Source organism: Saccopteryx bilineata, chromosome 1 (assembly GCF_036850765.1).
Source record: "Saccopteryx bilineata isolate mSacBil1 chromosome 1, mSacBil1_pri_phased_curated, whole genome shotgun sequence".
NCBI classification, from domain to species: Eukaryota; Metazoa; Chordata; class Mammalia; order Chiroptera; family Emballonuridae; genus Saccopteryx; species Saccopteryx bilineata.
The window spans coordinates 402,161,491-402,174,527 of NC_089490.1; the positions used below are offsets into that span (position 1 = coordinate 402,161,491).

The following is a 13,037-nucleotide window of genomic DNA, read 5'->3' on the forward strand; positions in this document are numbered from 1 at the left end:
GCTGGAAACAGGGAGAGACAGTCAGACAGACTCCCGCATGCGCCCGACCGGGATCCACCCGGCACGCCCACCAGGGGCGGTGCTCTGCCCCCCAGGGGGCGATGCTCTGCCCATCCTGGGCGTCGCCATATTGCGACCAGAGCCACTCTAGCGCCTGAGGCAGAGGCCACAGAGCCATGCCCAGCGCCCGGGCCATCCCTGCTCCAATGGAGCCTTGGCTGCGGGAGGGGAAGAGAGAGACAGAGAGGAAAGCGCGGCGGAGGGGTGGAGAAGCAAATGGGCGCTTCTCCTGTGTGCCCTGGCCGGGAATCGAACCCGGGTCCTCCGCACGCTAGGCCAACGCTCTACCACTGAGCCAACCGGCCAGGGCTTAATAAAAATCTTAAAAAAAAAAAAAGTGCAGGCAGCTAAGCAGCTGTGAGCCTCAGTTTAGGGGTGCCAGGACACAACGAACCCCCTGAAGCTAAATCAGAGCAATGTCACTGGGACGCCCCTGCAGCCAGCGCAGCAACAACTAAGAGCGGGGCATTGCCCGGCACCTGCGGGGCCCAAGACAGGCACCCATTCACAGAAGGGCACCGAGCACTGGGCCTGTGGGCCCCTCGCCCGGGGGGGTCAGAATTAGGCAGGTGTAAGGACCTCATGTAACTTGTCTCACGTAAGGAAGGGGTCCAAGAGGTGGAGAGTGTAAACAGATCTTGCACGCCAGCCTGAAGGTGTTGGGCCCAGCGAGCTGGGGTGGCATTCTCTAGCCCCCAAGCTGGGCCTGGGCTCGGGGCCACCCCAACCTGACCACGTAGACGTGCCTGGTTGACGCTGGTCCGTATCTCGGGCTCTTGTCTTGGGGCCTTCACGCCCCACGCCCCGAAAGGTTTTCCAGCCTCCGATGAGGACGCCAAGGCCTCGCGCGCCGGGTCGCAGCCCAAGCTCCCCGGGTGGAGAGTGGGCGGGGCTTGGCTGACTCCGCCTCTCCCGGCTCCGCCTGCGGGGCAAGAGGGTTTGCGTGGGCGTCGCGGCCGGGATCTCAGAGCCTGGAGCGCAGAACTAGCAGAGAGGCGCCGTGTGCGGCGGACCTGGGGGTGAGTTCCCGCGCCTGGGGTAAGGCCTTGCTGGGGGCTGCAGGGGGCTACGAGAAGGAGGAGGAGCAGGAGGAGGAGAAAAAGGACGATGGGGTGTTAACAGCTGCTAACTACAGAGCCCAACTCTGCCAGGTCTGGTGACACTCAGAGCTTTTCCCTGCTGCAGCTTCCTGGAGGAAGCGACCCATTCTGCAGATGAGCAAACTGAGACCCACCTAACTAGGAAGAAGTAGAGCTAGAGGCAAGCGGGGTCGTTCTGACTCCAGAGCCCACTATTCTGGAAAGGAAGAAGGGGCTGACTTCCTTCTCCAGCCCAACTCATCACCGTGTGCCAGGGGCTCGTAGGAGAGATCGGGTGGGTCCCTGGAGGAGTTGGCTTTAGCCTCCAACCTCCCAAGGAGCCAGGAAGAGAGGAGGGGCACAGAATGAAGAGTGGGCTGGACCCTGAAGGCCACAGGACAGAGACCCCATAATTTGCTCCTTGAACAGGACTGGACTGGCTCAGGCAAGGGCCAGGGAGGATGAGGGGTAGGTTATGGGCCAGGGCAGGGGTCTAGCCAGGTCCCTACATACCCTTGCCCACCACGGCTTGTCCCACCTAAAGAAATGCCCAGGTCTGAAGACTTTGTGAGTCAGGGCCACCAGGCTCTTTGCTTCAGCTGCTGCCCAGAGCTGCTGCACCCCATGGGTCCCCAGATCTGGCCTCCTATAGCCCCCGCCCCATTTGGCCAGCCCAACTTTTCAGGGTGCCCAAGGCAGAGAACAGACTCCCCTGAGCACATATTTGGCTCTGGGCCTTCCAAACCTTCAGCCCCAGGCCCTAGCTCTTGCCAGACTTGGCCATGCACGGACCATCTATCTGCTCTTGGACCTCACCTCTCCAAGCCTCAGTTGACCTCTCTTGACAAGATTGCTGCTAGGGCCTGACCAGGCGGTGGCGCAGTGGATAGAGCATTGGACTGGGATGCAGAGGACCCAGGTTCGAGACCCCAAGCTCTCCAGCTTGAGCGCAGGCTCATCTGGTTTGAGCAAAAGCTCACCAGCTTGGACCCAAGGTCGCTGGCTGGAGCAAGGGGTTCCTCTGTCTGCTGAAGGCCTGTGGTCAAGGCACATATGAGAAAGCAATCAATGAACAACTAAGGTCTCGCAATGAAAAACTGATGATTGATGCTTCTCATCTCTCTTCGTTCCTGTCTATCTGTCCCTGTCTATTTCTCTCTGTCCCTGTGTAAAAAAAAAAAAAAAAAAAAAAAAAAAAAGGATTGCTGCTAGGTTTAAATGAGATAATAGGAGTGAAGGGGGCTCTGGTTATTTTTGTCATCTCCTCATCCTACTCCTATCTCTGCTGGGGGTGGACAAGTTCCATTTACCCAAAGAGGAAGTAGAGGCTCAGAGAGGGCAAGAGATTCCCCCAAGTTCACACAGCCAATCACAGCTCGGGCAGGGCTCCTAGCACTGGTCCCTGACCCTTCAGGAATGGAATCTAGCCCCTCCCACACACTTCCCTGTCTAGGGCCCACAGCCTCTGCAGCCCGGGGCTGAATCCACAGCATTCTCTCCTCTCCCCCGAGGGACTGCATTCCCTATTTAGATTTAAGTAAACCAGGCCCCAGGGGAGGAAGTGACCAGCTGGGCAGGCCCCAGCCGGCCCAGACAGCAAACCAGGCACTCTAGTGCCAAACGTTCACCCTCAGTGGTGCCCTATCCCGTGCCCGTCTCCCCCTCCACCAGTTTGAGAGCTTAGGAAACTGAGTCCTGCAGAAGGGAAGTGGCTGGCCCTGAGTCCCAAGAGCAGTGGTCATGGAGCCTTGGTTTGTGGGCTGGGGCATCTTCAGGGCCTGCTGGAGGCCACCTTCCCTCCCCCATCGGGTTTGAGCAAGGCCCTGCCGGCCTTCCGGCCCATTTCGAAGTTTCCACAGTTTCACTTTCAATGATTTCGACACCTGGAAGGCTCCTCCCTCCCATACCACAAAGGCTGCTGCCAGGCGGCAGCTCAGGCCTCGGGAGGGTCCCCCATTCATCAGCATCCCGTCTGCCCCCTGCCCTCCCTGAGCCCCTGGGAGCCCAGAGGAGATGCCCACTCCCTCAGCACACACAGACACCGCAGGGAGGAGGGTTCCAGCTGCCTGTGGAGACAGGCCTGACCTTAGCCCAAGTGTCGGTTGTCACGGACACTCCCTGGGGTAGAAAGACAAGAGCTAGTGACCAGCAAGCACTGTGGCAGCTAGGAGGCCGCTGCTGGAGGTGACCCTTGGCCTGAGGCCCCAAGGTTGAATAGGATCCAGGGTAAGGGGAGGTCACAGAGGAGGGACAGTGGGAGCAGAGCCCAGGTGTGAGAAGAGCCAGTGTCACCAGGAGCTGCCAGGGGTGGAGGGCAGGGGTCTCTGGACAGAGCTAGCTGGAAAGATCTTGAAGTTGGGCCACAGGTCAGGATGTGGGGTTAGTCAGGCCAGGCTACACTTACTTCCTGTGTGACCTTGGCACCCCATCAAGCCTTCCTGGGCCTCGCTTTCCCCTTCTGTCAAACAGGGGTGGTAGCAGGACCTTCTGGGATTATGGGGGCTGGGGTGGACAGAATTCCTACCTGTACTGGCCTCGGTTGAACCCCCGCCCCCATAGGACCATGGGCTCCATGTTCCGGAGTGAGGAGGTGTCACTGGTCCAGCTCTTCCTGCCCACGGCCGCCGCCTACACCTGTGTGAGCCAGCTGGGTGAGCTGGGCCTCGTGGAGTTCAGAGATGTGAGTGGGACTAGGGTGGGTGTGGGAAGGGTCCTCGTCCTCAGGCATCCTAGCTGGTGGGCCCTCTCTCCCCAGAATTGCCCCCATCTGTGCTTGAACCCCGCAGCCTCTGCCATAGATGCTCTGCCTCTTCAGAGGGCTGGGTTTTCTCGCGGTGGAGGCCAACCTGACCCGGCCTGAGTTCAGCCAGACCTTGGCCCTTCCATGGGGTCTGGCGTGTGGGGTCTGGTCTCTCTCTTCAGCCGGCCACCTGCAGGTTCATGGTGTGCCTAGTACTGCTTGGAGGGAGGCAGCTACAGCCTGAGGAGAGCCAGGCCTGGGCCTGGGGGTGGGGACGTCCCTGGCCCCCACCCCCCAAAACTGACCCTTCCACATAACAACCACAGCTCAACGCCTCGGTGAGTGCCTTCCAGAGACGCTTTGTGGTGGATGTTCGGCGCTGTGAGGAGCTGGAAAAAACCTTTAGTGAGTTGGCCCCAGGCCCACATCCCAGGCAGGCTTCCTGGAGGAGGAGGTTGGTCTGAAAGGGAGAGTTTGGGTCACACAGGTAGAATAGAAGGGAGGTCCGGGCTGGGCCTGGCAGAGGCAGGACAGGCAGCTGGGATCTGGAGGATTGAATCCCACCACAGATCTTGGGAACGGATCCCTCTTTTCTTGGGAGCGGAAGAGCCTTGGGTTGAGCAAAGGCTGAGGCCGGGGCCAGCTTGGAAGAAGCCTGAACACTGCGTGGAAGCCCCGGAATTTGTCCTGTGGAACTCCTGTGGTCGCTAAGCATGATCAAAGTTTTCTCTGCTGCAGATGGACTGGGGTGGGCAGAGGCCAGGGTCTAGGCCCAGCGACCCCCTTGCAAGTAGCAGCTCCTTCTTAGCCCCGGGCAAGAGGGACCCCGGCTCTGGTGCCTCTTTGGTAGCCCTTCCTGGAGGAGCCCGCGGGGTGGGAGGGTCGAGCACCCTGAGTCATGGTTTGATACTTGATTGATGGCTCATGAGTAATCAGGCAGGTGGGCCTCCATGCAAACTCACATTGCAGGACCCGCAGTGCTGAGGCTGGTCTGACAAGAAGACCGCTGTGGGACCCAGGCTCTGGGCTGGGCAGTGGCCAAGGGGTTGGAGAGGCAGAGCAGCCGGACGAGCCCCGGGGAAGGAGCAGGCCTGTGGGGATGGAGGTTTGGCCTGGAGTTTTTCTGGGAGTCTCGGGCTCGGTGAATCAGTTAGCTGGCGGCCAGTAGAGTTTGGGATGGCACTTAGGATCCTCTAGACATTAGCCAGCTCTTGGCTAACAGTGGCCATTAGCTTATGGGGACCCCTGAGTGGTCTCTCCTGACGCCCATCACTCTGCACCCAGTCTTCCTGCAGGAGGAGGTACGGCGGGCCGGGCTGGCACTGTCCCCGCCCGAGGGTGGGCTGCCGGCACCCCCGCCCCGTGACTTGCTGCGCATCCAGGAGGAGACAGATCGCCTGGCACGGGAGCTCCGGGATGTGCGGGGCAACCATCAGGCCCTGCAGGCCCAGCTCCATGAGCTGCAGCTCCACATGGCCGTGCTGGGCCAGGGCCAGGCCCCCACGGTCAGCTCCAGCCCAGGCGGGGCGCATGGGACGAGAGGGGTGTCAGGCCCCATTTGGGCTGGGTCTCACGATGCCTCTCTACTCCTAGTCGGCAGCCACCCACACAGATAGTCCCTCGGAAAAGACACCCCTGCTCCAGGCCCCCGGGGGACCACACCAGGACCTGAGGGTCAAGTAAGCGAGGAGCAGCTTCACACTCTTTCCTGTCAACCACAGAGGCCCTAAGTGATGGGGCCAGGCCAGACCTGGCTTGGACTCCTTGTCCAGTGCTCTCCCTCCTCCTGCCTCCTCCTTCAGGCCTGTTATTGTCCTTGATTGTGGGAGTTTCTCCTTTTCTGGCCTTGCCTGGGGGGCTCTTGCCTCCTGCCTGTGGACCAGGGTGCCTCGGGGTGGTCTGGCCAGGTGGTGCAGGGAGGGGAGGCGCAGCTCCACCCAGCCCTGCCTGGCTGGCAGCTTTGTGGCAGGTGCCGTGGAACCCCACAAGGCCGCTGCCCTGGAACGCCTGCTCTGGAGGGCCTGTCGTGGCTTCCTCATTGCCAGCTTTAGGGAGACAGAGCAGCAGCTGGAGGACCCGGTGACGGTGAGCAGGCTGGGGGACACTCAGGCCAAGGGGTGGGCATGGGGGGCACATGTTGGGCGGAGCCAGGACTTCAAGGTAAACTGAGTCCCACTCGGTAGGGCGAGCCTGCAACGTGGATGACCTTCCTCATCTCCTACTGGGGCGAGCAGATCGGGCAGAAGATCCGCAAGATCACTGACTGGTGAGCCCCCTGGGATCTGGCCACCCCTCTGCTGTGGTGCCCAGGCTTCTGCTGTGCCCTGGATCACACCCTGTCCCTGGTGATGCCCTATGAGTTTTCCCCAGACGAAGCCTCCAGTCTCTACACAGCCCAGAACACCCCTGGGCCTCGCCTCATGTCGCCCGTCCTCCCTGCCAGCTTCCACTGCCACGTCTTCCCGTTTGAGGAGCAGGAGGAGGCCCGCCGAGGGGCCCTGCAGCAGCTGCAGCAGCAGAGCCACGAGCTGCGGGAGGTGGGTGCCTGTGGCCGGGCCGGACCCTGTGCCTGCGCCCCCGCACAGCCCCTCTCCTGTTCTGCTCACCCTGACTCCTGAGCCCACCTGTCCCCCTGTCCTGCTCACCTGACCCCTAGCCCCCCTGTTCCCCTCCTCCTGACCCCCCGAGCCCCTTGGTCCCCCTCCTCCTGACCCTGAGCCCCCGCCCCCCTCCCCTGACCTCAAGCCGCCCTGTCCCGCTCCTTCTGACTCCTCCGAGTCCCCTGTCCCCTGTCTGCCTCCTCCTGACCCCGAGCCCCCCTGTCCCCCCTGTCCTGCTCCTCCTGACCCCGAGCCCTCCTGACCCTGAGCCGCCCTGATCCGCTCCTTCTGACTCCTCCGAGTCCCCTGTCCCCTGTCTGCCTCCTCCTGACCCCAAGCCCCCCTGTCCCCCCTGTCCTGCTCCTCCTGACTCCGAGCCCTCCTGACCCTGAGCCCCCCTGATCCGCTCCTCCTGACCCCAAGCCCCCTTTCCTGCTCCTCCTGACTCCGAGTCCCCCTGTCCCCCCTGCCCCCCTCCTCCTGACCCTGAGCCCCCTTGATCTGCTCCTCCTGACCCCGAGCCCCCTGATCTGCTCCTCCTGACCCCAAGCCCCCTGACCCGAGCCCCCTGTCCCCCTCCTCCTGACCCTGAGCCCCTGATTCGCTCCTCCTGACCCCAAGCCCCCTGACCCCGAGCCCCCTGTCCCCTTCCTCCTGACCCTGAGCCCCCCTGATCCGCTCCTCCTGACCCCAAGCCTCCTGACCCCGAGCCCCCTGTCCCCCTCCTCCTGACCCTGAGCCCCCCTGATCCGCTCCTCCTGACCCCAAGCCCCCTGACCCTGAGCCCCCTATCCCACTCCCCTGACCGCCCGCTCTGGCCTCAGGTCCTGGGGGAGACAGAGCGCTTCCTGAGCCAAGTGCTGGGCCGGGTGCAGCGGCTGCTGCCGCCCTGGCAGGTGCAGATCCGCAAGATGAAGGCTGTGTACCTGGCCCTCAACCAGTGCAGCGTGAGCGCCACGCACAAGTGCCTCATCGCTGAGGCCTGGTGTGCCACCCGCGACCTGCCCGCCCTGCAGCAGGCGCTGCAGGACAGCTCGGTGAGCCGGGGGGGGGGGGTGTCTCTGCCCTCCCCTGCTCCCTGGCAGCCATCTGTGTCCTCCTCACAACACACTTCCCGTGCCCGGTGCCATGCCTTTGCCAGGGCTCCCCTCCCCCCGGGGAGTCTGCCTGGATGGCCCTGACCCAGCAAGCCCACCCTGCTGACTTCCCAGAGCTCCTCGGGTGGGCTCCTCGCTGGCGAGTGCAGCGGGCATTAAGTCAGAAACCAGATTCACGTCCAGGCTCCCCAGGCACTGGCCCTGTGACCTCGGGCGACTGGAAGGAGCCTTTGGCTTCTCATCTGTGAAGTGGGTGCGATGACCGTGCCCCCACACCCAGGCTGCCGGTGCCTAGTATGTGCTCACAGGTGGCACTGGGGTTTCCTTTCCTGGGCCGCCTACGTGAGCTATAAGGGACTTCCGTTTCCCAAGTGACTCTGGTCCAGCTGGTCTCTGTCCTCCCTAAATTCTCCTGAACGGGGCGGGTGGTGCCAGTTGGCCTACTTAACAGAGAAGGGGGCGCTGCCCCAGGTCCCCATCGCTTATCCAGTCAGCCCCCTCGATACTCCCTGCTGCTCTCTGGGCCTGGCTGGGGGATCTGAGGGTCCCTGAAGGCCTGGCCCTCAGGCTCATCTGTCTGTCTGTCTGCCTCCCTGCCTGCTGGGCCCCCCAGAGCGAGGCGGGTGTGAGCGCCGTGGTTCACCGCATCCCCTGCCAGGACATGCCCCCCACGCTCATCCGCACCACCCGCTTCACGGCCAGCTTCCAGGGCATTGTGGATGCCTACGGCGTGGGCCGCTACCGGGAGGTCAACCCTGGTGAGAGCCACAGTGCCCCACGGCTCTGCTGTTGTGGAAGCCTGGGGTGGCGGCGTCCACACTGGGCCAGTGCTGGCCTCTGGAGATGAGAGGCACACTCCCTGTCATTCCCCGTCACACTCTCAGGGCACACTTGGGGGTGGGTGGGTAGTGATGATCCCAGCTTCCCCCCCCCCAGGGAAGCTTTCAAGGGAGCTGGAACGGGGTTGAGCCAGGTGAGGTGGCTCTGCGGTGGGAGTGGCCCGAGTTAGAGGTTCGACGGAGCCTCAGTTTTCTCACCTGTAAAATGGGAAGCACAGTGCAGACTCAGAGCAGCATTGGGAAGGTTGCAAACCAGCAGGCCACAGGCCAAAGCAATGCCGGTGTGTCGCGTTTGGCCACACTGGGTGTTCAGGCTGCGGGGTCCCAGCTAACCACGTGGGTCCTCCCGCAGCGCCCTACACTATCATCACCTTCCCCTTCCTCTTCGCTGTCATGTTCGGCGACGTGGGTCACGGGCTGCTCATGTTCCTCTTCGCCCTGGCCATGGTGCTTGCCGAGGACCGGCCGGCCGTGAGGACAGCGCAGAACGAGGTAAGGGCGCCTGGGGACCTGGTGGGTGGGCGGGGCGGCCTGACCCCAGTCTCATGGCCGCTGCCCCCAGATCTGGCAGACCTTCTTCAGTGGCCGCTATCTGCTCCTGCTCATGGGCCTGTTCTCTGTCTACACCGGCTTCATCTACAACGAGTGCTTCAGCCGCGCCACCGTCATCTTCCCCTCGGGCTGGAGTGTGGCCGCTATGGCCAACCAGTCCAACTGGAGGTGAGGCCCAGCCCGGCCGCCCCGCTGCCCCTGGTCCCTGCCACACCCTCCGGGCCTCACTGCCCTGACCGCACCGCCCGCTGTTGCCACAGTGACGTGTTCCTGGCTGAGCACCCGCTGCTTGCCCTGGACCCCAACATCACCGGCGTCTTCCTGGGACCCTACCCCTTCGGCATCGACCCTGTGAGTCCTGGCCGCTGGCCGAGGGTGCTGTAAGCACGGGAGGCCAGCCCGGTTCTGGCACAGGCGCTCAGGGCCCCCAAAACAGGGTCTCCTTGCAGGGCCCTCCCTGCAGCCTCTTCCTAAAGCAGAGGAGCATGTCGTCCTGGACAGCGTCTCTTGGTCACTGTGGCACCCTCTTCCATGCCGAGTGCTGTCCTGAGCCCGTCATGTGCGGCGACTTGTATTTCATTCTCGTGACAACTCCACGAGGCACATATTAGCAGTTCCCGTTTTACAGAGGAGGAGGCTGAGGCACAGGAGTGTGTGTGCCCAAGGTTACCCAGTTAGGAAGAGCTGGTGCTGGGCCCGAGCTTGTGCTGTTAACCAGCACCCCCTGCTGCCTCTCGAGAGGCAGATGACAAATGTGCTGAGGACCCCATGGGGACAAACAGGCGGATGATGAGAGTGACAAGGGCAGAGAGACCTGCCCCCTGCCCGCATGACACCCGCCCCTCCTGCTACCCAGATCTGGAGCCTGGCCATCAACCACCTGAGCTTCCTCAACTCCTTCAAGATGAAGATGTCCGTCATCCTGGGGGTCACCCACATGGCTTTCGGGGTAGTCCTAGGCATCTTCAACCACATGTGAGGGCCCACCCAGGCGCTGACAGGAGGGGGCAAGGTGGGTAGGGGTGGACTGGGCGGCCTGCTGACCTGGACTCTTCTCCCGCCCCAGGCACTTTGGCCAGTGGTACCGGCTGCTGCTGGAGACCCTGCCTGAGCTGGTCTTCCTCCTGGGCCTGTTCGGCTACCTGGTCTTCCTGGTTGTCTACAAGTGGCTGCACGTGTCAGCCGCTGGCGCGGCCTCTGCCCCCAGCATCCTCATCCACTTCATCAATATGTTCCTCTTCTCCCGCAGCCCCACCAACCGGCCGCTCTTCCCTGGGCAGGTGGGCAGGTGGGCAGGTGGGTGGGTGGGCCCCCGGGGCTGGGCCGCTCACAGCTGCTGGGTCCTTGTCAGAAATGGGGCGCAGGCCCAAGGCTGTGAGATACGGGGGTCCCAGAAGCCTGCAGCCCCTTCTCTCCAAGGACTCCTTACACAGGGATGTCCCTGCTGAGTGCGGGCTCCCCGGACCCCCGTGAGTCGGGCTTGTCGGGGGGGGGTGCGGCTTGCCGGGGGTCAGGGGCACCCTGACTTGGCTCCCTCCCCTGCAGGAGGTGGTGCAATCCGCCCTGGTGGTCCTGGCCCTGGCCACGGTGCCCGTGCTACTGCTCGGCACGCCTTTGTTCCTTCGCTGGAAGCACCGCCGTCACTTGAAGGGGAGGCATGCTAGCCAACTACAGACAGAGGTGGGGGTTGTGGGGAGGATGCCCGGGAGGTGAGGCTGCCGCCTGCCCCAGATGCCCCTCGCTCGCTCGCTTGCGGACTCCCTGAGAGGCAGACTGAGCGGAGGTGTGGGATGTCGGGCTGGCCTGGGGGCTGCTGATGCTGCCGGCTCCCCTTCTCAGGACGAGCTCAAGACGGGCCTGGTGGACTCAAACGATGCGTCCGTGGCTGGCTGGGGCACTGATGAGGAGAAGGCAGGGTGCCCAGGGGACCAAGAGGAGGTTGGTGTGGTGCCTTCCTGAGGCGGGGGGGGGGGGACCACCGGCCTGGCTCACCCTCACTGCCACCCCGTGCCCCCAGTTTGTTCTCTCCGAGGTGTTAATGCACCAGGCCATCCACACCATCGAGTTCTGTCTGGGCTGCATCTCCAACACGGCCTCCTACCTGCGCCTCTGGGCCCTGAGCCTGGCCCATGCCCGTGAGTGATGATGTGGCCTGGCCACGGTCAAGTCCAGGCTTTGTGTCACACACACACACAGCTGCTGGCTGGGTGGCCTGGACAGGTCACTTCTCTGGGCCTCAGGATTCCCCCCTGTAAAATGGGGACATCAGAGAAAGTCCCCTGCCAGCCCCACAGCAAAGGGGCTTCAGGCGGCCGAGGGCGTTGGGTGGGCACCCCCAGCCCCTGGTCTCCACTGGCCCCCCCCCCCCCTGTCACCCACAGAGCTGTCCGAGGTCCTATGGGCTATGGTGATGCGCGTGGGCCTGCGCATGGACCGAGAGATGGGCGTGGCGGCCGTGGCGCTGGTTCCTGTCTTTGCTGCCTTCGCGGTGTTGACTGTGGCCATCCTGCTGGTGATGGAGGGGCTCTCGGCCTTCTTACACGCGCTACGGCTACACTGGTGAGCAGCCCGCCCGGCTGGCCCTGGCAGCGCTGAGCGGGGCGGAGAATCTGCCCCTCACCAGCTCTCCCTTCTCACCCCAGGGTGGAGTTCCAGAACAAGTTCTACTCAGGCACTGGCTACAAGCTGGACCCCTTCACCTTCACTGCAGAGGAAGAATAGCACCCTCAGGTGGTCACGCCCGCCACCCGGTCCCCAGCGAGCGGAGTTATGCCGGAAATGAATGAGGAGGAAGAAAAAGAGAATAAAAGAAAAAAATAAAGAGGAGGAAGGCCCAGGACTGTGTCTGGGTCCTGTCTGGAGTGCAGGGGCTGGGGAGGCTGGGGTGACAGAGCATGGGCCATCGCCTGAACCCAGGGCCCTGCCCATGAACTTCTTGGTTCCAGGGGCCCCATGCCAGCTTCTCATACCCTCCCTGGGAGGCACTGATGTAGTAGGATCTGGGGCTTCAAGAAGTCAGGGAGAGGACTCATGAGGATATCTGTATTTTATTTTTTTTTCTTTTACAAGGACAGAGTCAGAGAGAGGGATAGACAGGGACAGACAGACAGGAATGGAGAGATGAGAAGCATCAATCATCAGTTTTTCATTGCGACACCTTAGTTGTTCATTGATTGCTTTCTCATATGTGCCTTGACCGCGGGCCTTCAGCAGACCAAGTAACCCCTTGCTCGAGCCAGTGACCTTGGGTCCAAGCTGGTGAGCTTTTTGCTCAAACCAGATGAGCCCGCGACCTCAGGGTCTCGAACCTGAGTCCTTCCACATTCCAGTCCGACGCTCTATCCACTGCGCCACCGCCTGGTCAGGCTCGTGAGGATATCTGTAATAATCCCAGACTCTTGGGGTGAAGGATCATGGAGGAATGGTCCCTGCACATTCTAGCTTGGAATGTACCCTCCCTGACTGGGCTAGGGGAGGTGAGCTTCCCATCCGTGAGGGTGTGCAAACTGGCTGTCAGAGAATGTTCGGGATGCCCTGGGTTTGGAGGGTGGTGCTTGGCACGGACTGGCCAGTTGTACCATCCCTCGTGCTGGCATTGGCTCCAGGCATTCAAGATGCTCTGAAGCAGACAGCAGCCTGGGACACCTGAGCCTGACCCTACTGTCCACATGGGGTGAGCAGCGGTGTCATACGCTAGAGGCCACCATCCTGCAGAGAAGGGCAGAGGCTGGCCAGGACAGCCCTGCGAGTCAGGAAGAGGGCTGAGCCAGACTCCAGGCCCTGCCTCCCCATCACAGGAGACTGCAGCCTGCCCTAGCTCCTGGGCAGGTATTCCAGCCCCCCTAGGCTGTCCTTCAGCTGGTGGGGTGGGGGTGGGGGCATCCTGCATCTTTCTGGGCTGGGAACCACCACTGGCTAGGAGGCAGCTTTAGTGTTTCTCAGAGGCATTGCTTTCTCCAGCCAGTGTCCCAGGAACAAAGGCTGCTTTGAGGCTAGACGCTGGGCACAGCATGCCGGGTAGCCTGGCTCCAACACTGTGGCTCTCATCTGGCCAGCTGCTGGGGGAGAGC

The 13,037-nt window shown here is 62.5% G+C and overlaps 1 protein-coding gene across 3 annotated transcripts; it reads left to right on the top strand.

Moving 5' to 3' along the window:
• Nucleotides 1-985: 985 nt before the first annotated feature.
• TCIRG1 (T cell immune regulator 1, ATPase H+ transporting V0 subunit a3) lies at nucleotides 986-11,799 on the top strand. Of its 3 annotated transcripts, none has more exons than XM_066252239.1 (20): nucleotides 986-1,079; nucleotides 3,699-3,819; nucleotides 4,206-4,284; nucleotides 5,164-5,384; nucleotides 5,473-5,558; nucleotides 5,838-5,964; nucleotides 6,063-6,145; nucleotides 6,323-6,416; nucleotides 7,304-7,516; nucleotides 8,190-8,334; nucleotides 8,768-8,907; nucleotides 8,978-9,135; nucleotides 9,228-9,318; nucleotides 9,824-9,942; nucleotides 10,034-10,247; nucleotides 10,513-10,647; nucleotides 10,807-10,905; nucleotides 10,985-11,102; nucleotides 11,349-11,526; nucleotides 11,610-11,799. In XM_066252239.1, exons 2-20 carry the CDS (start codon nucleotides 3,703-3,705, stop codon nucleotides 11,686-11,688), a joined length of 2,496 nt encoding a protein of 831 aa, XP_066108336.1. In that variant the 5' UTR covers nucleotides 986-1,079; nucleotides 3,699-3,702; the 3' UTR covers nucleotides 11,689-11,799. The 3 variants fall into 3 exon arrangements, with proteins under 3 accessions (XP_066108336.1, XP_066108338.1, XP_066108337.1); XM_066252240.1 differs by lacking the exon at nucleotides 986-1,079 and adding an exon at nucleotides 1,226-1,320; XM_066252241.1 differs by lacking the exons at nucleotides 10,985-11,102; nucleotides 11,349-11,526; nucleotides 11,610-11,799 and having other exon boundaries at nucleotides 10,034-10,255; nucleotides 10,807-10,909.
• The last annotated feature ends 1,238 nt before the right edge of the window (nucleotides 11,800-13,037 follow it).